The 25,160-nt window shown below is 36.5% G+C and overlaps 2 protein-coding genes across 2 annotated transcripts; both read left to right on the top strand.

Moving 5' to 3' along the window:
* The first annotated feature begins 8,377 nt into the window (after positions 1-8,377).
* slc25a14 (solute carrier family 25 member 14) lies at positions 8,378-16,963 on the top strand. The gene is made up of 9 exons (XM_044141646.1): positions 8,378-8,557; positions 9,109-9,213; positions 10,405-10,543; positions 11,486-11,580; positions 13,410-13,495; positions 13,765-13,860; positions 14,534-14,658; positions 14,731-14,944; positions 16,606-16,963. Exons 2-9 carry the CDS (start codon positions 9,150-9,152, stop codon positions 16,645-16,647), a joined length of 861 nt encoding a protein of 286 aa, XP_043997581.1. The 5' UTR covers positions 8,378-8,557; positions 9,109-9,149; the 3' UTR covers positions 16,648-16,963.
* A 4,418-nt stretch (positions 16,964-21,381) lies between these two features.
* On the top strand, positions 21,382-23,955 carry btg4 (B-cell translocation gene 4). Its single transcript, XM_044141649.1, has 5 exons — positions 21,382-21,426; positions 21,715-21,935; positions 22,828-22,965; positions 23,087-23,348; positions 23,502-23,955. Exons 2-5 carry the CDS (start codon positions 21,763-21,765, stop codon positions 23,703-23,705), a joined length of 777 nt encoding a protein of 258 aa, XP_043997584.1. The 5' UTR covers positions 21,382-21,426; positions 21,715-21,762; the 3' UTR covers positions 23,706-23,955.
* Positions 23,956-25,160: the final 1,205 nt, after the last annotated feature.

The following is a 25,160-nucleotide window of genomic DNA, read 5'->3' as shown; positions in this document are numbered from 1 at the left end:
AACTGTAAGGTCAATAAAAAGATTCAGGGATGCAAGGGCCCTCAACAGCCAGTAAAGACCCACGGTTCATCTCATTTAATGGCAACACAACACCGGGTTAAACTGGGGCAAATTTGTTTGACATTAACCTGTGAGGTGAGGTCTCAGCTCCTGCTATAGCGACCGGAGGGACAATAGCTGTCCAGTGACTGAAGAGGTTTCAGCACAAAATTACAAATTTCTTCTTTTGCCTTTACGCCAAAGTTACAGTTCAAGAGGTGTGAATTTTTCTTATGAAAGTAATCCAGAAGGATCAGCTTGATATAGTTATGGTGTTGAACTACAAGCTCGGATCATCAGCTAATAGAAACAACATGATATATGATGTAGTATTAATGCACAATGTAACATAGCAACTCAATTTGTTATGTTTGCGGGTCAGTCAGAACAATAACATTAAAAAAAAATAAAAAAATAAAAAAAATAATAAAAAAATCTCCAAAACTGACAATACATTTTTGGTATTGTCAGACTGCTGAGGATAATTTAGCAAACAGCAATAAATTATCTGGATTAATGTGAAGTACCAGCAAAAACACAGCCAGGAAAAGTGTGCCATGCAGATTGGAAAAAGTTAAAGTGTAACCTCTATTTGCTGTTTTTTTTTTTGTTTTTTGTTTTTTTGGCCCCTGGGCCCTCAGGAGAGACATCTGGGATAATGGGACCATTTTCCACTAGGATTCACACACAAATAGACCTAGCTAATGATGCTTTCTGTCTGCACACATTCATTACATTATCTGACATCAGTCCTCCTCCTCCTCATGCTGCGGCAGAGAGCCGCCATGGTTGGTGAAAAACAAAACGCAGTAATCAGCAAAATTCTTATCAAGACGAGCTCTCATTACTGGCTGTGTGGAGATTCTGAAAAGAAACATTACATTTCTATTTATACAGTTCCCAGCACAGCTCTGCGAAAACTGAATCATGAGAGTTGAGGAGATTGATTATGTTTGCTTTTTTGTTGTTGCTGTCATGTTATTTTTTTAGGATTAAATCTTCAGACAAAGACTCATTTTTACAACATAAACGTCTTAAATCATTGCTCATTTCTTTAAATCTCCCCTTTAAAGAGGCTTGCTGTAATCGTTTAAAGTGATCCTCATCAATAGCTGTCAGGGGTTCCTGGAAGTGTTTGACCTATAAATTATCCAGACCAGAAAAGGCCCCTAAACTCAAGGGATGAGCCAGTTTTATCTCTTTATATAAGAAATGTTTTTTAACCTCAGTTTTACAAGGTAAAATGTTTGAAGCAGTTCTCATTTAAGGCTTTATTAAATTGAAAGTTTAGAAGTAGAAGACTGCTGCGTCCCAGGTTCTCTGTTCCTCCCGAAGAAAACATCCCCATAGGATGATGCTGCCACCACCATGTCCTGTGCTATATGAGTCTGATGTGATCTCATTTCTTCGCAATGCTGTTTGTTCTCTAATGTTCTAACAAACCATCAGGATTTATTATAACATTAACTGACACACAAGTGGACTCTGTTCACTAAATACACTAGAGTGAAAAACTGATTTTAAAAAGTGTCACTTTGTCACACAGGGCCACGTAAGTTTAGATTTTTCCTCCAAAAATAATCTTTACACATCTTTGTTTAAAATACTGTATTAGGTGTTTGCTTGTGTTGCCTTCAACTAATATTTAAATTGGTTTGATGTTCTGAAACTCTTAAGCTTGGAAAACATTAAAAAAAAAATCTGGAAATTGTGAAGAGGGCAAAAAAAAATTTTCACACCTCTGCATTGATGCAGAAGCTGGTTTTATTACGGAGCATCTGAGTAAAGGAGGCTGTGTACACTTTGTGTATGAAAATGGGAAAAAGTTCAAGATTCCTGAATGATTTTTCTTTCATAATTTTAAACTCCAGTCTTGTTTATTTTGGTGTTAAGAACATCAGCTTCACTTAGTGGGTCACAACAGGCAGGACTGGTGGTCTGTTACTGTGTAGGTCAAACTGATGAAAGTGTTTTGATCTAACTTTTAAGATTTAATTGTAGAAGACTCAGAAACTCAAAGCTACATAAGAGGAAGTTGCTTTGTTCCGTCACCCCTCACCATCACACCAACACACCAAAATCCCTCCAGCAGACACACATTGTGGGAATGTCATTCACCCCATGCTAGACCTTTCAGGAGCTTTTAAAACAAAAGCATGTGTCAGCATTATTTGTGCCTGGTCCCCAGCAGAAACCCAGAGGGCTCCGGGCTTTCAGTTGGTACCAACGGGCAGCGGTTGTGAGGGGTTCTGGCGGTTTCACCTGGACCTTGGATCTGGTTTCTGGAGTTCTGCTGAGTCAGCGTGAGGATTCTCACCGTTTAGGAAGGTCAACCTGTGAGGAATTGGTTTCTGGACAGAATCATTAAGGTGATGACGATCGTCTGCAAAAGACGATGATGTTTGTGCAAAGCATTAACGCAAAGTTAGATTCTGCTTCATGTTGGAGTTGTGTCTTAAATTTTATCATGTAGACCAGGAGTCTGCAACCTTTACAATCCAAAGAGCCTTTTGGGCCCTTCAGCCACATAAAGCTCGTTTAGCTTTTATAGAAAAGGAAAAATGATCATTTTTGAGAAATACCTATGATTGGTAATGTCTTGTTATCTTTAAAGAATCACTTTATGGCTATTTTTAGGTTTTAAAGTAAAGAAAAGGGTAAAAAGGAAATGTCAAAAATAGGATGGATACATTTTCTTCATTGGAATCTTTTCATTTGTGGAAATAAGTGAAGGGGAAAAAATCCTCTGGTTTCCAATGTAATAAGAAAAATCTAAATAAATGTTATTTATACTTTTAATGTCCTTCTGCTGAGGAACTCCAAAGCAAGTATTCCATGGATGCAGAGGACCATCTCTGTTCTTCTGCAAGCAGAGTCACAGGTTGGAGACCTCTGATGTAGAATAAAATGATTTTCATTCTTCAGTTTTTCTTTTGTTTATTTTCAGAGACATAAAGAAGATAAAGTCACAAAAAAAGGTTTTAACAGAAACACTGCATAAGACACACGATGGGTTGCAAATCTACTCACAGCTCCCCAACATGTTTCACAATGTTTTGGTTCACAACCACAAATTTTACAAGCTGTCTTTTTGGAAGGACTTTATATTAAATATGGAGGTTTAGGCGATGTGAATATGTTTACAATTCATTGTGTCAGAGAGAAAAAGACTTGATAATCTGTGAAAAAGTTCTATTTATCTGTAAACAGTTGGGTTTAAGGAAGAGACTGATTTTGGGGAAACTTGTTGCATTTATGTTTCCGCCAGGAGAGAAGATGTCTTTAAAGCGCCGGCTGGTCTCCATGTTCCTCTGCTGTGTTTACTGTGTGGCCTCACTCTTCTGCCTCCATCCAAACCGCAGCAATATTGTCTCAATGGGAGCGCGGTGAGTGTGACGAATCCCTTACAGACAACTTCTGTTGAATTCACAGAGGGAAAAATGGCGGCTAATTGTAACTGAAACACGCAGGTTTACCAAGTTGGCGTCGTCTATAGAGTGTAGGGAACATCACTGTCCAGATGAGTTGAGAATAAGATGCCATAACACTTTGCTAGTTAAACATGGATTGGTAGCTGATTTATGGAAAAGTAACAATATGATTATAAAAATGATTTATAAATGATTTTTAAGTCATAGAAATGATTTATAAACCAATCATTGATATGATTGGTTTATAGTATTTCAAGTTTAGTTCACTTAGTATTTAAAGCCTTACACAAGTGATGATATTCAAACAATGTCATTTTTAAAATTATGTCATCATTTTTTTAAATGCTTTTGCCAAAATAACAATGAAACATTCCCAGACTTTCCCAATTCTTTGTATTATAATACCAATGAGTTATTAGCTGTTTCAGATTAGGAACATCGTTCATTAACTTTGTTAGAATGTGTATTTTTACATTGCATGAAAGGTCAAAACAGATAAATGTTTTCCATCTATCACATTTAGAGGCAAACTTGGCCTTTTCACTGGAGCTGTTGTTTAGACAGAGGTTTGCCTTTCATTTCCTGCTGTAGAGATTTGAGATTTGGCTGCATAGAAATGCCTCTGCAACAGTTTTCCCATGGTGGGTAATGAAAATGACATGTTTTCTCTTCTGAAGAGGCACCTCACTATCTTATCTGTAGGAGCTTGAAGCATGAAGACTGCCCTGGCATGGGTTATGTGCTAGGATTATGGACATTCATGGGTGCTACAAAGACTATGTTCCATGTTGCATTGTAAAGCTGTCAGCTTCCTAACGAGGTTAACACCTCTTATACATTTACCATGATGCTTAAATATGGCAGAGTTTAGCATTGATGTGCTATTCTTTGATTCTTCATTTGATTGTTTAATATTTGTCATTGGTTGATGTTTTGCTCTTCAGAAAGATGAGGATAATGTAAGAGAACGCACTACATTCTCAAAATAGCTCTAGCCACATGTAGTACTGAGGTGTTCCACCAGGGGGCAGAAGACGACAATAAGGATTTGATTAAGCGGGTTTTTCGACAAAATAGCAACTTCGTTGATGCGCTAGAGGTCTCGAAGAAATGTGTTGAGTTTTATAAGTTTCCCTGTCTAGTATTATAGTAAGGTGAGTGGTTATAAAACAATTATTAATGGTTGGTTTGGAGGTATCCATTATTTTGCCCAAGTTTTTAAAGGATGTGTCTCCATTAAGTTATTCTTTTTTTTTTTCTAAAAAACTATCTGAAGACTGTTTCTTATTTTCTAAAAGGAGTCTGTCGACCGTCTTCCAACAACTTTACCAGCGTGTCATCCGAATGTTGAGAACCACATTGTGACTTCACACCACTTCCTGTGTTCGAAAGAGCCACCCTGGATCTCCTGTGTCACTGTGACCATGACCGAGCATGCCTCCCAGGAGAGCAAGAACTAATGAATAAAAGAAGAGAAAAGAAAAGAGGAATAATATGTGTGGGACTGCAGAGTTTGAATTGACTCATTTGTCTGAACCAAATGCCCAGAGAAGAAGATGAAAACAGATTTATTTTTCTACACTTGACAATGTATGTTTGATCATGAGTAAAAATTATTGGAAAGATAATTCTGTTAAAATACAAAACAAATTCAGTTAAAATACAAAGTAAAAAATGTTTTACTTGGTAGAATAACTTGTAGTGTATCAGTGTGGTTCAGAAGAAAAAACGTTAAGTAATCAATTGTCTTGACAGTTTGCAAGATTACCCAGAGTAGTCGTTAGCATCCTGTGAAAGTATTAATACATTTTTAGTATTTCTATAACATTAATCACTAAGGTTTGATTTATGCAGACAAAAACTCGTCATTTCTTGGCTTCAGGAGGACACATTCCTTACATCCAACCCATGTTGTTTGTGAAGACGTTTCAGTTTTGTTAGGTTTTGATGAGTTACATTGTTACTTAATCTAACAATGTAACAATGTATAGTCTTTTTGACATCTTTAATGTGTACCATAAATTATATTTATAATTTACAGCATTTACAATTTTGTTTTTTTAGCATCTAATCTAAATTACATACTTAAAAGATATACAAAAAAGTGACAAAAAAAAAGAAAAGTAAAGTTACTTATGAATCGGGATGTTTGGATAAGAACTGAACCAAAACGTCGGGCTTCCAACTAAGTTCTTTTTCATTTAAATCTAAAGTGCTTATTTTTTTCAACATTATACCAAAAAAAAGCAGATATTATGTCAGTAGGTTTGTGATAAGAGACAAAATGTATCCTGTGAAACTAATTTGGTGAGTCAGAAAGACAAGATCTAAGATGGTGATGAAGACATTAAGAAGGTTAATCTGTAAGTTAGAAATAAAAGCTATAAGAAAGTCAGAAGAAAGTAGGTAAAACAAGTCTGATGGAAAAAAAAGCCTAACTGACACAAATTTAGATGGTTCACAATGTTTAAACATGACCTCCAGAACTATTACTATTTCATCTGTTTAGCTGCTTATAGGAGATGACAAATGAGCAATAGGTATCTGAAACACTTTTCCATTTTGTGCTAGAAAATCTAAACAGCAGTTATATTGTTGAGTGAAACAATAACCAACATCGGTTTCAATGGGCAGCATTACCATGCCTTTCCTAAGATGTGGATTTTGTACTAGCACTCCAGGCTAGATGGTATTTTTCATTCCTTATACACTAATTAATTGCAGCCATTAACCAAAAACAGCTATTCAGTGAGTTTGACATTGCGTTAAGAGAAGAGCTGACTTCTTTTTTTGTTGGACTTGTGATTTTGCAAAGAAGTGTGAAAATATAAGATGACAAATCATTTCAAGCTGTCATTTAGGAAGAAAAATCTTGGGAAAAACATGTTGTAGTGATGTAAATTTTAACACACTTCTATGGAATGAGTGAATGGAAAGTATTATAAATTGCAAAGTAAATAGATAAATTAAATGGACCTTTCTATATAACAAATGAGTCGACTGCTGATGAGATAAAAGAAAGATAATGCTGTGTCTGTCTTTCAAATAGATGTACACCAGAGCACCCGGTATAGATACATAAACAATAGATCTATCATTCATATAACCTTAGATCTGTAACATTAATAATTTAGCAAAAAATAAATTAATCTAATTTTTAATAGGCTCCAACAGGCTCTGATAGAGAATATCACCAATTTAGAGGGAGCGATTGATCATATTGATCTGCTAATGTGAGCTTCTAATCACATTCTGATGTTTAATATAGTGTTATAGTTGTACTTCATTGGCACTTTTAGATTCGAATAAATTATATGTGGAATATATTTCACCACATATAGGCTAATTTCTTTAGTTTTACTGAAATGTGTTGGTAATACTGAACTCTAATAACTTGAATATTGTACAACATGGGAAAAAACTTGAGAAATGATGGACTATCTCTGAATTGTAGCTTAATCTTTCTTGATATTAGCATCCTGTATTTTAAGACACTTTACTTTGGCCTTGTTCCAGGTCAGGGTTTTTTTGTTATGGTGAACTTTTAGCCTGTAGAGTCCAGAGACCCGAGATCATCTTCTCCAGAACTCTGATGGCGAGTCCCAGCCCAGAGGACCGAGTGAACTGGTAGATGGTGAGCCGACTGGTCACTAGCCAAGAGACATTAAATGAACATTTGACAGACACATTGAAAAGACCGGGTTATTTCTTTTATTTCATTTTTTTTCAAAAGCACGCAATTTTTTTTTAATTTGCAAATGTGGATCCACAATTATACACTATATTAAATTCTAGTCTCTCCTGTAGACATTGTGTGCTCTCCTCTGTTTCTCTTGAATGCATGAAGAAAATAACTAAATAAAACATATTGATAAGGGCTGGATCATCGTCAGTCATGTTCCTACAATGTCACTGCTGGTGTGTGTTTTTGGGATAAAATAAAGGCAGAGGACAAGAAGATCTGTTTAGTTAAAATACATTTTAATATCTTATAGTATGCATCATTTATTTTTATAAATTATTTATTCTCTAACAAGATTTTTTTTACAAATACATGTTACCCATTTAAAAAGGAAAAAGAAGAAAATTGTTTCTCTTTGAAATGTTTACATAGTCAACTGAATGATTAAATGAGATTTATCATATATATCAATATATATATATATGAAACGGTTGTCTCGCGTGATCTCGCGTGACGTCACGTGACGTCACGTGATATGCCGTGATCTCACTCGTCGTCTTCAGCACAGCAAAACAGTTATGTCGCATAATCTCTCGTTATCCTCTGATCTTGCTAGACCCTCTGCGGAGGGAAATGAATCTGACTAAATTCAATCACGTTATCTCAACTTGAATACGTTATTCAAGTTGAGACAAAAACGATTTTCTCGCGTGATATCCTGTGATCTCACTCGGCTTCAGCACAAGATTAGTCTGACTTTAATGAATCATTTTATCTCAACATGATTAAATTTCATAAACATTAAGTTGTTGAATTTATTGTTTATCCAACATGATTGTATCACGTTTTTGTTTGAAACATGAAATTATTTAGTTAAAAGTACATGATATTCTTTTGTTAATGTGATAACGCCCTGAGTTCATTTTTTTCAGTTTAGTGCACTGCTGTTGTGTCATTGATTTCATGAAATACAAACTTTCATGAGTGAAAATAAACAACTTGTACTGGTAGTCACTGTGATTTTAGCTTTGTTTTACTCAAGGTTGTAATACTGTTAGACTTTCACTACTTAGGAAATACATCTCGACACACTACGGACAGAAGTAAGAACCTCGTGGTGCGCCTCACATTTCCTTCCTTTTTTTAACCAGGAAAATGCTGTTTTAAAACTATCGTTTTGACTCAGCTCCTTTTTTCCGGGAGAAAATATTTTATTTTGAAAGTATAAACGGAAGTTGAGCTTCAATCATTTGAATCTTTACACTGGCTCAAATGGGTAGCTAACAGTAGATGAGAAGTTTCCTGCTTGTACTTTGATAAAGTCACTGCACGGGACTGCATTGAGCTATGGGAAACAAAGACAAATAGTCAGGTGGTTTGGGGATTTTTTTTTTCGACGCAACAGGTAGGGGACATTTTGGCTCAAAGTGCTGCCTAACTGCCAGCCGGTAACCTCGAAGTGTTAGCTGAATGGCCGTTAGTCTAATAATAATAACAGCCATCTGCTTAAGCTTCAGGGAGCCGGAGACTTTCCATGTAATAAATATAGTTCAGAAACACTATTTTATTTTATTTAAATTTTATTCGAAGACCTAAAAGTGTAAGCAATCTGAAACTTAAGTTGTCTCTATTGGCGTTATTATTGAATATATTCGCTCGTGACGCTTGCTGTCACTCAACTGACTCAGTTATCCAGTTTTGGTGTAATCAAACAGCCAATAGAATCACTGAACCGCTTGACTGCTTTAACTCTCAGCCAATAGGAACGCGAGCCAAAGATAGGCGACTCCCTAGACTGTATTCGCTGTCTCTTTCCGGCGCAGTATGCTGGGATGCTGATGCTGAGGAACCTTGTTGATCTGTAGCATCACCAGAGCTCAATGTTTGTCGACATGCTGTGCTGTCAGAGGCTCCAGCATTGCGTTGACCTCTGTCTGGGCCTTTTTTTGTTTTTAGCCGGGTTGCAGCAGGTGGAAGCGGCCGCCGCCGACACAGAGATGGTCAACTTAAACTGGAAGCCATTCATCTACGGAGGAATAGCCTCGATTGTCGCAGAATTCGGTACTTGATGCACCAATACACACAGACACTCGCTTCAGTCTATTTTAATGTAAATACGAAGGGCAGTAACTACTAATTTGTTTCAGATTTATGTATAAATTTAAACCAGCTTCTGAAATTTGCTGAGAAATTGTGCAGCAGCTCCTGCAGAGTGATGATGACTCTGGTTTCAGAGGGAAGCTGATGGATTCTGCTAAATAGATTTAAAGGCCATAAACCTAAAAAATAAGTCTGGAATAGATCATATGCACAGTTCACAAAGTCAAAGATACAGCAGAATGGCAGTTAGCCTCAATTTGCATCTTCCATGTGATATCAGCAGGTTTTAGTCAGAGTTAGCCTCTAGCTAAACCGAAAAATTATTCCTGTACAAATATACAGCTCTGGAAAAAATTAAGAGACCACTTAATATGGTCAGTTTCTCAGATTTTACTCTCAATAGGTATATGTTTGAGGAAAAATGAACATTGGTTTTTATTCTATAAACTTCTGACAACATATCTCTGAAATTCCAAGCAAAAATTCAGTATTTGAAGAGAAAATGAGAAATGGTGAAAATAACAAAAAATATGCAATGCTTTCAGACCTCAAATAATGTAAAGAAAACAAGTTCATATTCATTTAGAAATTGTTGTAAGAGGAAAATGTAGGTGTGAACTAATGTGTAGTGTGAACTATTGCATCAGGTAGTCAGATGTGCCCATCTTCTCTATTTAAATCTAATGATTACTGAAGGGCGACATAGAATACAGACTTCATAATCTGCACTCTTTTGGTTGAATGCAGTATTTATTTCCACTTTGGTGTTTTTATTCAAGTACATTTTTGTTAATGGAGACTGAGAATCCATTTTATTTTTGATTTTGGTTGTTTTGTTTTCCAATTCCAGTATTAAATGTTCTTTTGAAAATAAACTGTATCTATCTTTGGCAGGAAATCGCATGCATTATTATGTCATTTCCATTAAATCTGTGTAAAAAGGTCTTCAAACAATATTATCGTCTATCGCAATAGTTTTTGAGACAATTAATCGCTCAACAAAATTTGCTATTGTGACAGGCCTACTTGTAGAAAAATCTCCATTGAATTCTACTTTGTATCAGACTGTCACATAAAATCCCAATAAAGATTTGGGGCTAAGATCCCTATCAAAATTCATTGTCCTTTTAATCTGTTGTTTTCCATCTTCAGGGACATTTCCTGTGGACCTGGCTAAGACCCGGCTACAGGTCCAGGGTCAGTGCCAGTACACGGAGGTGCGCTACAGGGGCATGTTCCACGCTTTCCTTAGGATCGGCAAGGAGGAGGGAATCCTGGCGCTTTACTCTGGGTATTACTTCTTGATGTTTGATTTCCTCTTTTATTTTCTGGTTAAGAACAATCTACTTCAAATAAGCTGATAGCTCACAATTTCTTTTAGAAATATATTAGATTCAGTTACGGATAACACCAAATGTTTCTTTATGGTTTTGCAAAATTAGATAGAAAATTAGAGACCTTACATGTTCTATCACATCTCTCAGTAGTTTTGATATTTAACATGAAACCCAGCTCATTAACTTTAAAGGTGTTATTCTGTTGTTTTTAATTGAAGATTTGATAATCACTGGTAGTTTAATATCACTGCTCCTTATAGCCTTATAGCTAGTTAACCGACACGGATTTGTTTCTGAGTCTTCTACTATTCAGTGATGTTGGGACACCTGGGAATATTTCAGGAGATTTTTTTTCTACTAGAAGCAGTAAAACATATTTGTGATCTATAACACAAACCAGATAAGGTAGTTTTGCAGGGTCTTCAGTACAAGCAGCAGCAGCAGCAGTAGTAAAAGTGAAGGAATTACAAGGATTTTACCATTTATGCATCAAAGGTATACTCCTGATATTTGGGCTTTTCCCTAAACTTAGAAAAAGGAACTACTGATATAGTTCACTGAAAAATGTGGGAGGTCTTAGTGTTGGTGCTTTAGTATTAGGATACTAATCCAATTTTCTAGTATTTCACCTGCCAAACATGGAAAGAAGAATTCAAATTCCCGTTTCCGGGATTGATTGTTTGTTTCTCTAATATTGGGGTCCAAAACTCCTAAAACAAAGTAAAAACAGCTCCAACTTTTAGTTATTGATGTAAATAATTGATTTTAGTTATTGATGTGAATAATTTTACTTTAAACTTTTCACTTAGACCCACATGTTTCTCTCCTTGTCTTGCATATAAAGTGATAAAATTGTTGACTTCAACTGACAAATTTTATTTTACCGCTCTGCACAGGATTTCCCCGGCTCTTCTAAGACAAGCTTCCTACGGTACAATCAAAATAGGAACGTACAACTCTCTGAAGAGGATGTTCGTCACTCACCCAGAAGGTAAGCGTTTGTATATTTTTTGCTAAGTATGCATTCTTCCATCTTTTAGTTGGATAAACTATTAGTTTGAAACTATTTCCAATGTTTCAGAAAAAAAATAAAAAATCCTCTAAACTTTTATTTCAAAGTTCTGAATTGTTTATCCAGTTTTGCAGACACACAGCTGAACTAAAAGAGCAATAATTATGCTTTGGTCTTAACCAAATCTTTTTTTGTAGGTGTAAAAACTTCCATTCGCAGAAGAAAAGTCAAACAAGTTTCACTTTACTTTTTAAAAAGTAAAGTGAAAATTATTAAAATCTTATGTTGGGAGCTGATTGTCAACTTCATTTAAACAAAGAATGAGAAGAACTCCTTAAAACTTTCCTTTATTATTATTTGAAGCAGAGTCAATATAATAACCTGATTTCAGTAATTTGCAAGCTAAATAAGAGGGAAACAAGTTTCAGAAATATGGATTTTGAGGAAATGTTTTACAAAAGAAGAAGTGTGCTAATAATTAGAGGTCAGATTTCTTCTGACTGTCTCTGATACCAAATATAAATATGATAAAATTGTAACAGAATTATATATTTCTTTGTTACAGACAGGAATTATGTTTGTGAGTGTTAGAAGAAAAATATGACTGATATATTTAAAAAAAAAATACAAGTATTTTGAGGGTTTGATGAAGAGGTTGAAGTACTTGAGTGATTGCTTTATCTCCAGTGTGTACATAAAATGACTTTGGTTGACATCCAAATTACATTTAGCTTCACTTATGTGTAAATAAGCGGCGCCATGATGTTTTTCAGACTGTCACAATGTTTATGGCTGCTCTTTGGTTTTTTTTTCCCCTCTCTGTATGATTCATTATATGACTTTTTCCTACTGACCGGTTCTTGCTTTATCTGCCACCGCTCCCTGCCGTTGCCAACAACATTCTCTTCTCCCCAGTGTCTCTTTGCCATTATCGACTGCAGTGCAGTTTTTGAATAAAGTTCAGAAACTGTAGAGCTACAAATATTTCAGCTCCAAGCAGTTATTTTAAATTTAATTTGCACTCAATTCACTTTTTATCTTTATTTTAATCATGATGTTCCTCAATCTGAAGCAAGAAGGGAAGACTGAAGGCCTGTCCTCATTTTTTCACTAGAAATCTCTTCAGTAAATGTGCTGTGTTGACCTTACTTAAGCAGCCTTGAACTAGAATTAGACCTTGAATTCTAACTGTTGGTGTTATGCCTACAGATTTGTTGTTCAGAATATTGTGGCCGATTTCCACACTCTTATTTTTGTGCAGCTTCTTTAAGGATCTGTTTTTAGTTGCTCTAGATTATTTTTAGAACAAATGTGAAGTCAGAATTTGTAAAAACAGCTTTCAAAAGGTCATTACATGCAATTTATTTGTATTTGGCGTAAATTCAAAATGAGTAGCAGTACTCGCTCTCCAACACGGCTTCTCCATTTTAAAATGAGGACAAAATAACAGTGGAGATTTTAAACAGTCTTTATTAGGAGTTTATATTTGCAATTAGGGCAGCTAACCTTCATAAAACACTTAATATGTTTCTTTGCATTTCATTTTAAACGTCCAAACATTTGGGCTTGACGTTCACTAGCGATTGGACGTCGCATATTTCCATGTAAAACCTTTATTGATTTCAGATAAGATCCAGATGTGAAAATAACAAGTCTTTATACGTGGATCTGGTTATGTTATGTAAATTAAGAACCTTTTTTTTCCTAAACAAACAAAATCAGAATCATCAGGTCAGACTTTTAAAACATGGATATTTCCTTTATCACCTTACATCTGTGGTGACTTCTGACTGTGTTTCGGTTCACAGATGAGACATTGATCATCAACATCTTCTGTGGGGTCGTATCCGGGGTGATGTCCTCCATGCTGGCCAACCCCACTGACGTCCTCAAGGTGATTGCTAATGGTAACATTAGTCCGATGGGTCTGTTTGCCGACACATAAAAGCAGCTTTGCTGGTACGTTGGCATGGAAATGGGTTGGTGTTCTTCCACTCAGGCAGATGACGTCAGAATGACATCACTAATAAGGAAAAACTCTACATTTCTCATTAAGTCAGCAGCTGACTGTAGCAGTGGTAGACATGTAAACCAGTTCCTAAACATAAATTTATTAGAATCTTTAAAAAAAATTCTAACTTTCCGTAATTGTTTTTATTCCAGATCAGAATGCAAGCGCAGGGCAGCCTGCTGCAGGGCAGCATGATGTCCAACTTCATCAACATCTACCAGACCGAGGGCACCAGAGGGCTGTGGAGGGTGGGTTCTTTCTGGATGCTTCTGTGACCAGTCTGTTTGGAATAATGCTGCTGTGGAACATTTTATTGGGTTCAGGGACGACTGGGTTCAGAGACAAGGTCATTATACAGTAGTTAAATAGAACTAATGAAATAACCAGAACTGATATTGAGGAAACATTTTTGTGAACTGAAATAAATAAAAATGGTGATTAAAGGGGACAAATTACAACCAGCTGGAACTATGTCATGTTTTTTTTTTAAACTATAACATACTAAAATTATAATATGATATCATTTGTTTTTGTGTTTATGGATCTATTTATTAGCCTTTTGAACTAAGTTCTGTTGGGAAATTCTGGTTCTTCATACTCGCCCTGGCAGCACTTAGGCTAGTCTGCAAAATGGCAACAGCTACTTTGAAGTTTGCGGTTTTAGCAAGACAAAAAAAAAAGAACTGGAAGAGTTCTGAATACTTTTGAAAGACATGGTATGTATGACTTCAACTCAGAAATACATAACCATATCCAGTCTAACCCCAGGCCTAAAGATAAGGACCAAAAGATCTTACTTGCTTAATTTTTGACTTTCAGTTATAGAAATATTTTTGGAAAATATTGACAAACTGCAAGGCAGTTTACTCAGAGTTGTTCCGTGATAAAGCCAAAGTCAGACTTTGTTCTTCTTCTTTTCAGGGTGTTATCCCCACTGCCCAGCGGGCGGCCATTGTGGTCGGAGTGGAACTTCCTTTCTATGACGTCACAAAGAAGCACCTCCTTCACTCTGGCCTCGTGGGAGACACCATCCTGACACATTTCATGTCAGTCTCTTCTTCATAGCAAATTTTTCTTGGTTTTTGTGTAATAATTACACAACAACATGTTTTCCACAGGTCCAGTTTTACTTGTGGCCTGGCCGGGGCCATCGCCTCCAACCCTGTGGATGTGGTTCGAACTCGCATGATGAACCAGCGGGTTGTGTCAGGAAGCCCCATGTACAAAGGAACGCTGGATGGAGTGATGCAGACTTGGAGTAACGAGGGATTCTTTGCTCTTTATAAGGGATTCTGGCCAAATTGGCTGCGACTGGGGCCTTGGAATATCATTGTATCCTTAAAAAGCACCCAGAAAAACCTATTTCAGTGAAGAAACAAAAAAAGATAATAGTTTAGACCAGTCTTACTCAAACTGTGGTCCCCAGACCGCTGGTAGTCCGCGGGCGCCTCCTGGTGGTCCGCGAGGTATTGCATGCAAACCACTGTTTACTTGCGGTGAGGTTAGCTCTAAGTGTGACGCTACAGCTAGCTTACCAAAGGATTGTGTTTAAAAATAATAATGGAAAACTTAAAATGCAAAGCTTAAAACCAAGTCACCCAAAACAAAAGCTTCTGATACCGATGGAAAGAAAACAACTCCAGGACTACATAGTCCTGGAGTGTTGATGTTCACTAGCGACTGGTTCCTTTGAACGTCTGAACTGTTCTTAGTTTTTTATGACTTTGGTTGCTTATGATGCTCTGCTTACACATCTAAAGCTATTGTTATTTTTATTTAGTTAAAAATAATTAAATACAATTGACAGAAATAGGTGGATTATTTTATGTTTAATGGTGCAGAAAAGGATTTTGTGTTTCAGCTAAAGCAACTCATGTCTATTTTTTTAATAGTGTTTCTAAATCACAAATAGCCCTAAATGTTACTAATGCACACAACATTTGGTAGTAAACTTCTTTTTTATTTCCATATGTTTGACATCTTTGGAAAACTTAGACACTTTCAGAATCCGTTAACTCAAATGCCAAGTAGACGTGTTTATGGCTTTGTTGTGGCCAGTCACATTTTCCTAACAGCACCACTCTTCTCACAAAGATGAACAATAGAAGACAACAATAAGTGAGTGAAGAGACTAATATTTTCATTTCAGGTTGCAATATATATTAAGTTGTATTATTGCGGGGTGATTTCAGGTCAGGTGGTCCATGACTGTTTGTTAAATGGGTTAGAGAACACTGGTTTAGATCCAACACTTACCTGCTAACACTTCCAAAGTAGATCTATTGAGGATCTAAATAAGTTAATAGTGTAGGAATATTTAATCTTTACTTCAAAGACATTTATTCAGTGGAGAATGTAATCCCCCCATACTTTTGCAAGTTTTGCCATCCCTAGAGAAGAATATTTGATTTTTTTTCTCTTTGCACAATTTTTTTTAAATCATCCACAAGATCTTTTAAGAACAACTTCTGACAATAATTATTCTTTCCACTTTAACCTTGTTAACAAAATTAGAAAGAACATACTATTTATTTCAATAATGAACACCAACATACTGAATTAACTGTTTTGTGACTTGGAGAAAATAAACAGTGGCTGCAAATATTGACATATGATTGTGAAATTAATGAATATAGTAAAATGTCATACAAATATGGAAACCAATATGTTTTCTGGCCCTTTTTGATCTTGTTACTTGTAAAACAAAGCTTTCTTTGGATCTAGCAATGCAAACAAAAAACTTGAGTTTATGTCCATGGTGCCATGCACTCTTAAGAAGATTCCAGAGACCTGTGGAACTTTAATAGACCAACAGCATCACAGATCCCCCACCATACTCAGTCCCTTTCTGTTCAGGTTTGTTACTCCCAGTCTGTGTTTGAATGTCAATCTTCTATTTGCTAGTAAAATGAAAGATGAATTGTCGTCATCCGACTCCCAGTAAGCGTCTCCTTCATGCAAACTCCTGAGCTTTTCCTTAGCAACCGATCCAGTTCTTCATCACGTTCGAGCAGCTGAAGACGCTCCCGTTTTAACTCGGGCCGCACGCCGGACCACGCTGGTCTGCTGGACATTCCCAGAGATAAGTGGAGTTTGAACAGAGCAGCAGCCAGGAGTTTATGCGCACCAGCAAGCCCGGACTCTCTGTAAATAAGACAGAACTTCACACTGCACTCGTGTAAATATTTTTTTTACCGTCACCGTTTTTGTTTTGGTGCCATTTTAGTTCCACACCGTCACGTTGGACACTCCTCAGGCAGCTAAGTGTGTGGAGAGCTGGCAAAGATGGGGAGATTCAATCAAATAGGTCACTGGAGTCACGAACTAATAAAAAACATATTGTGATCCTCATCATGCACTCAGGTTTCCTGCAGGTTTGTGTGCTTATCTACTGAACTGACTGCTCTTTTATTTGTCCAACATCATAAGATGAGTCGAACACTGGAACAGGCATAATGAAAAGATTCTTTTTAAAGCCACAATGCTTTATGCTTTCTAGAAAAACTGAACAAATGACAGGCTAACTGTTACCGGCTGGAGGTAAAGCAGATGTCCTGACTGAAAAGAAGTAATAACAAACATGAAAACATCTGTTTTTATGTGAAGAGTTTTTAGAAACTCCGTCTATAGGAAGATTTTGGTAAATAAAATATGCTATTAAAATCCCAACTGAACCAAAGTCTCCAAAGAGAAAAGTAGTGACACATTTGCATTCTTATTTATATTTATACTTTATTTTACAGAGCTGCTAATTTTAATAAAGTTTTTTTTCTTATTTTGCCTCAGAATGACATATTCCTTTGAATTTGTTCACCTCCGTTCTGAGACAGCAACAGGGAACTGGTTGATCATTTCTGTCCTGATAGGGTAAATAATGTAAATGTCTGTACAGTCTCATCCACTGCTAAAGGTGGATGTACTTCCTGTAGATCAGCTGTACATTCAGTTTTTTTACTTTGTGCCAAACTGTGCTTCTTTTAGGCGCTGTTACATTTCTCTGCAGCTGCTCCGTTCCAAATGGGAGCTCTGCATGCATTAAGAAGACCAAACGTAATTTTAAACTAACTTATATTTAATGTGTTGCATAGGTCTAAAGACATTATACCTAAATATTCACATTCCTCATCACCAAACATCTTTAAATGTCAAATGTTATTTTATGTTTCTTTTAAAAGCTAAAGACGTGGATTTTACTTGAAGATGAGTTCTATTTAAAGCTGGGTGTTTTGTGTTTAAAAATCTTCTTGGGTTTGTGGACATGTTAACTTATTTGCTTTTTGTTTGTGAAAATGTAAAATGTCTTTCAGTCACTTCTGTTCCGGCAGAGGCTGATAACCCACAAAAAAGTTTTTAAAAGGTTTCAGGACCACAAAAATGTCCTCATATGGTTTTAATGAGTCACGTTTCCTCTTCATTTATGGAGTAAACAGTGACTGTTTTCTGGATTCTGTCTTTTTTTATATATTTTTTTCTTTAATCCCCACTATAATTTAATATTTAAGATCCCAAACTGCTACTGGTTTGGTCTGACTTTCCTAGAGAAACGTTTTGACGCTCTTTGTTCAGTCGACAGAAAATGACGTCCAGATCAGCAGCTCCTTGTTTTAACTCTAGATTCAATACATTTTTTTTTTAAAAGAAATCAAAATTACATTCTGATTCAGATTTTTAAATACAAAAGAAAAATGTACAATTAAATCTAAACATATTTAACGCTTGTTTAAAAAAAAATAATTACCTCTTGATAAATTCATGCCTTTTTGGGGGTTTTTTTGTCCTGAAAACCGATTTGGAATAACTTTCTATGTTCCACTCATAGTCCACTGTAAGGAATGGCAGTCATGTGACTCCAGTATATAAGATCTACCAGCAAATGGACATTTTTGATTTCATAGTTAGAATGTGGAAGTAGCATTCTGTATAATATCAACTTGTGGGTGCAAACTGGATAAGAAGTAAATCAAGTGATTGGAATTAAGATTTCTAGATTCTAAATATAGATAGATAGATTGATATTACTTCAGGATTGAAACCCAAATCACATTAAAAAGGAAAAACAAAAACATTCAATAAAATAAGAAAGAAAAAAAAGTACATAGAAAAGGCCCCTAACTATTCAGGAGGCAGTCATATCAATGTCTCCGAGTACAGATGAGTAACTTACTGCATTCTGTCATGCAATATGATCTGTTGTCACAAATTTCAAACCCCTTCAATACAGCCTCATTAAATTATTCCTAATATGACTTTGGTTAATTTCAAAGATGCTACAGGATCTGTTTCAGTTTAAAAGTTTGCAGAAAAGATTCTGCTGTGAGCTTGTTGGTTCTTGTTGACTTAAGCTAAAGTTTGAAACATGTTTCTCCCTCATGTTCTTCTGAAAGCTCTCCAGTTTCAACACATTGTATCCCCTTCTTAATCAGTTAATGCCTTTAATTATCGCCTTCATCATCTGCTTGAAAAGTTGCTGAATGTTTGCTGCTGCGGCAATCCATGGACTGAAGGAGGAGTGTTGTGATTGGTTGTTTGGTTGCAAGAAAACTCACAATGAAGAAAACATAGAAGAAGACAAATCACAATTATTTGGTGTTTGTTTTTCTTTTTCTTTCTTTTTTTTTTACAGTTCAGATCATGAGAAATTTTGGGTTCAACATTGGCAACATTCAGATTTACACAAAAGCAAAGAAGCACTTAAAGTCACTTTGTTCTGTGCATAAAACAAATAAGCCAGATGTTAAAAAGGTTCTCATCACCAACTTCTAGAACTCATTGGAAAGGTTTTCATTGTTTCTGATTGGTGTTCGGCCCACAGGTTTGTTTTTGTCAACATTTCAGGTATCAGCAATTAGTTCAAATCTGCATTTTCCGAAGAGCATTAAGAGAACCAACCATTACGTCTTTTGGAATGGGAAAACAGATTCATCTCATTAAAGTAATCTGCTTTTCCATCACAGAAAAGTGTCTGTATTCTCACTTTTTTCTTGATGAATGTTAATATTGAAAGTTTTATGTGATTTTTTTTTTTTTTTTGCCATTCTCACAATGTTGAGAATGTAAATGAAAACTGCTTTGATGTCTGACTGAAAAGGAGTTGGTTCTCTGTCATAATTATCTACAAGAAAATATTCTATTGGGGAAAAAAGTCCAATCATCTTCCAATAACTTTGTTTTTGGTCAAATTGAATGTTCTTTGAAGAGACTGTTCCTTTAATATGCACAAAACAGCTGTGAAACAAACTGAGGTCTAAATCTTCCTAAAGTTTGTTTCTAAAATCACCATTGAGAATTTGATCTTGATTTTTGTCTTTTTCTTTAGACATTTGCATTGTGTTGGCCATGGTGATGCATTTATCTGTTCAGCTACTTTTAGTTTTCATTCAAATTTTCCAATCCCGTCATCAAAATAAGCAAGAAAAAAATGTATCATTCTTTGTGTAACGTTGTATTTACATGGTGGGTTTGGGTGTTACGCCATATTTTTAAAAGATGGTGAGGTCTTGATGTTCAGTCTGTGGCATGCTTTTTGGTTCCATCAAAAGTTGGATATTCCTGCAGCTGAACATGTGCAATAATAATTGCTTGCATTCAGATGGTGTATTTGAGGCAAAATGGAAAAGTCCCATTCTTTGGTAATATTCTGCATGGGGAATGATGTTGTGATTTTATGGTCAGTAGTTGAAAACGTCTCTGATTGAACAAACTTGCACTAATCAGAAAATAGTCTGTGAAGTTTTAATTCTAATGGATAGGCTTTATCACATCTCAGTGAAGGATGGATATTTTCTCTCTAAATATTTGGCAACTGTGTGGAAGTGTTCTTGTTGCATTAAAAAACTTGACCACTAGAGGTCCAGTCAGGTTCTCTTGTCCTGAATTTATCTTGATGGAAGATTTGGCTGTTTCAAGATCCTGAAAAAGTTCTAAAGTTTAACTTTATATTATTTGGAGAAAGTTTCAGCTTTTCATCAGTCTTGAATGTTTCTGTTTAAAATGCACTGGGATATTTTCCTCTGTAAATACTTGAGTTCTGCTATCTGCTGTGTGAAGCCTAATAAAGGCCTTTTGTGTGGGGATAGCTGCATACATGCTTTGTTTTTATTCATAATAAACTGGTTAAATAGCTGTGAATTCACTTTGTTTATGGAAATGTGTGGAGCATATATTTTTTTGTTAAAGTTTGATTTTGGCAAGTTTGGGGGAATATTTTTCAAATATAAACATTCAGCTTCTCTTCTGACTTGTGACTTTCATATAGGATTTTTTATTTTATTTTAATAGTATTACACTGATCTATTTGCAAATACACAGACTTATTAGTTATTGCATTTAAGGGCATTTCATATTTGCAATGGGTTAAAAATTTGCAAGCCAATAAATCAATCTGAAAGGAGGCCTGTGTTTGGTCTGTGAGCCTTCTGATCCATTTTCTTTCAAATGTTCAAATTATTGAACAAAGAAGATAATAAATCAATAAATCAGTCTGCTTTGGAAAAAAAATACAAATATTTCCCTGCCGATAATTATTTTCTTGTATCATTGTTGTCTGTATTCTCACTTTTCACATGATGAATGTTAATGTTGAAAGTTTCATGTGAATTTATTTATTTTTTGGCACTTTGGTTTAATGTTATTTATATTTACTAAATAAAGGACATGCTCTGACTGTGTAAGCATGCTTTATTCCAAAAACAATGAGTGTCATTTTAGTCTAAAACAGCTGCGACATTTCAGCACTAAAGTGACGCATCGAAGGCATTATTATTTGCTGAGGTCATCAGACTGACCAGGTTCAGGTGTGTCTGATTGTCACACAGGTGAGCTGTGTTTTTAATAAACCCTCAGAAGAAGTGGAGGGAGAAGCTTTTTTATTTAAGTGTTAAGGCTGATATCTTGCTGCTTTTGTCTAATTAAGTTTGTTGCGATTTATGTTATTTTTTTAGATTTTGTAGCCCATCCGGAGAGCTTAATGAACTTTCAGCCACATATATAAATCTACTTGCATTGTCTCTGTCTGGTTAATTTTATTTTTCTGTTTGTTTAAAAGTAGGCTTATTGTACAAGTCTTTTTTTATGATCTGAGTTTTTTTTTTTTTATTATTTAGCTGAAAAGCTTCTGTGTTTTGCACTGGAAAGCAAAGAGTGTTTAAGCCATGAAAGAGGAAATTGCTGCCGCCGTGTTTTTCACCACTCGACTGGTAAAAAGGTACGGCTGTCTGGATAACGACAGCAGGGAGCGTTTCGCTGCCGCCCTCACCTCGGCTCTGTTCGAGAACTACAAGAATCACTGGCACCCAAGTGTGCCCACCAAAGGACAGGCCTACAGGTGAGGCCCCTGGGATCTCCTTGTGATACTGTTGGGCTCAACGAACCCAAGATGTGCAACAGGTTTAAAGATAAAAATTGCTGCTTGAACTACTCTATTGGATGACACTCTTCAGGAATTACCATTTCATTATGACTGAGGCCATGTGTTAACCTGAACTTTTAGGTTATCTGCTGCACTTATGGTGGTTTTGATCACCAATAAATGTTCACCTACAAGTAAGTCAGATGCTTTGTCCAAAAGTTTGCTTGAGCTATCCTTCATCTAGACTAGGTAAAGAAAATGAGTGATTCCCAATATGCTAGCAATTTTCTTTTGAAGGGACAGCCAGGTGTGAGTGACCAATTTCTACCTGTATAATTTCAGAGTTTTTCCTGGGTAAAACAGCTGGATGTAGCCCACTTTATTTCTCCCAAAAATAGCTGAACCTAAAAACTAATTTTATTGCTCTGTCATGTAAGCCTAGATGGTTTTAAATACCGTATGTTTACTTGTAAAGCAAAATGAGAACTCTTGCCTTCTATAACTTGGTACTCTTGGTTGTGAACTTGTTTAACTATTCTGCTTGGACCTTCTCTGGCACATTCACTGACCTACTGAAGCCCACTGGGCCTTATGGGGCCAAGTTCTGATTGTATTGTGGTGGTTATTGGGTTATTTAGAGGTATGGTGTGATCTAGGTTTTGTTTGGGTTAGTAATATACTGGTTATGGTAAGCCTTTTAAGTAAGGTGTAAAAGCAGTTGCTAAACTGAATTGCAGCTTTAAACACCTGTCGCCCCCCATCTTATGCAGTTTGACTCTTCTTTGCACGAACTGTACTGAAATGAAACTTTTTGCTTCTGTGACAAAGATGTTCTGATTCTAATTTTGTCATTGCAATCTGTTTTCAGGTGTCTTCGTATGAACCGTGTCAGGCTGCAGGACCCGGTGTTGCAGCAGGCCTGTGAGCGCAGCGCGGTGCGGTACGAAGACCTGGGGCTGCCCCTGGAGATCACCGTGTGGGTCGACCCTGGAGAGGTTTCTTGCAGGTCTGTTTACCCGAGAGCCAGATGAGGTGGTGATAAATGGCATTACAGAGTAAAAGAAACTAACGACTGGAGTCGATGCGTCTAAGGAACAATCTCCATCTGCTTTTGTTTTCTTTTGAAGGTACGGTGAACGTAGCTCTCCATTCTGCGTCTCGGTGTTGGACAGTTGTCGGCGCGATGGTGAATTTTCCCGACGCATCCATGAGGCTGTGGAGCGAGCAAGCCTCGACATCCAGTCAGGAAGTTCTTCTGATGAAGAAGACAAGGATATGGACAAAAGCATGAGTAGCAACAGTAGCCGCAGTCTATCAGGTCCCTGCCCTTCCACAGGCCTGGAGCCTAAAACCATCCCAACTGTCGTCAACCCCAACAGCATTTACCGGGTGTGCCCACATGAAACTACAGTATTGTCCAAAACTCTTAAATTGTCAATTTCTTCATTTAACCTCAACATTAAGAGCTTTCCTTGTAACTTTAAAAGGGTCTTTCTGAGATGTTTTAGACTCTAATGATTGTTGTACCCCTCTTGTTTACAGTTCAGCGAGTTCTCTCCAGGAGCTCCACAGACCTGGCTGAGAGAAAAGAGGAAGGGTTTCCCTGGAGAGTCGTTCTCTTCCTCCACTGGATGTCCACCGTCTCAGTTCTCCAACCAGAAAAGCTTTAAATCCAGTCGCACCGCGTTTACTTTTGCGGGGCCCCGCGTTGACAAGTACCACTGGGTCTCCAAATTTCGATCTTGAAGTTGGCTGTGGCTCTTCACTTAGTACTTGATGTATTCCTTTAAGACAAGACTTTTTCAGTGTTTGAATCTTTAAATTAGTTTATTTGAATTGGTTTAAATTGATAGTTTAAAATATTGCTGTTTAAGCAGGTTTTTATGAAACTTATTGTGCTATTTTAATGTAACTCTTCTATGTGTTTTTAACTGAGATTAAATCAAGTGTGAATAAAGTGAGAATGTCATTGAAAAATAAATTTATTCCTACATCATCTGCCAAGTGTCTTTTTCCTGGACATCTAACAACTTGGTGTGTGTGTGTGATGGCTGTATGAATGTGAACTTAAGATATTTTGAATTCAGATCAGGTATTTGACACTTAAACTAGTACCAATGACCACCTCAAAGCCCCAACTGCACCATAAGAAAATGGCAAACAAAATTTCTACTGAAAACCTTATGACTGCATCTTGTAATGTGATTCCACTCATGGCAGATGAGCAACACTTGCCTCCTTTGGTGTCTGTTCCAGGTTTTTGCACTGTATATCAGAACTTGCATGATGTAAATTATGTAGTGAAGATGTCCAAATGAAATGTTTCTTTCTGGATTTTATTTGAACTGTTTGCAGATTTGGGAACTAAGCAGGCAACTTATTCAGACTTGAACAACTTTCACCTTTGGTCTTCTAGCAGATTAATTTGCATTCAAATGGTAAAGTATGAATCTGAAATCTCTTTTTGAAGCAATAAACTTCCACCATATCCAATTTGCATATTAAACTCATGTTCCCATTTTGCCTGTTCTGCATTTTAATAGGTTTTCTGTTTGTGACCAAATGTTAAATTGCCCTATTTTTTTTTTCTCTCTGCTTTTCATTCCCTTTTAGTAAGAGGTGTTGACTAAATGGATACAATAATTCTATTGTTGCATGATAATGTAGATGAATAATGCAGTTTTATTACAAATCTGAATTAAGTGGGTTGCTATTTTTGAGTTGAGGTCAATTTAAGTTTTATTTTGAAGATATATTTCCCCAATAATCACCAGTATTGGCACGCTTCGGAATACCTGGGTGTTCACCCAAAAAATAAACTGAGCTGGAGTCATAACACTGACGCTCTTTATATGAAAGATTGGAGCAGACACTACCTGTTGAAGAGACTGAGTTCCTTTGAAGTGGACGGGGTGCTCCTGGAGGCCCTTTTTGACTCTGTAGAGGCATCATCTGTCTTCTGTAGTGTAGTATGTGGGAGCAGCAGCTTATCTAAAGCTGAGAGGAAGCAGTTAGTTAAGCTAATCAGGAAGGCCAGTCCTAAGATGCCCCCTAAACCCAGTGCGGACCACAGGTGGTGGGAGCCCCTGCTGGACAGTCCATCCAATGCATGAAGCTATTGCTGAATTGGAGAGCTCCTTCAGTGCTGAATCCTTTGTGCAAGAAGCAGTGTAATTATAGATCCTTCCTCCCAGCAATTGG

Source organism: Gambusia affinis, linkage group LG15 (genome assembly GCF_019740435.1).
Source record: "Gambusia affinis linkage group LG15, SWU_Gaff_1.0, whole genome shotgun sequence".
NCBI lineage: Eukaryota > Metazoa > Chordata > Actinopteri > Cyprinodontiformes > Poeciliidae > Gambusia > Gambusia affinis.
This window is presented reverse-complemented; position numbering and strand designations above follow the sequence as displayed.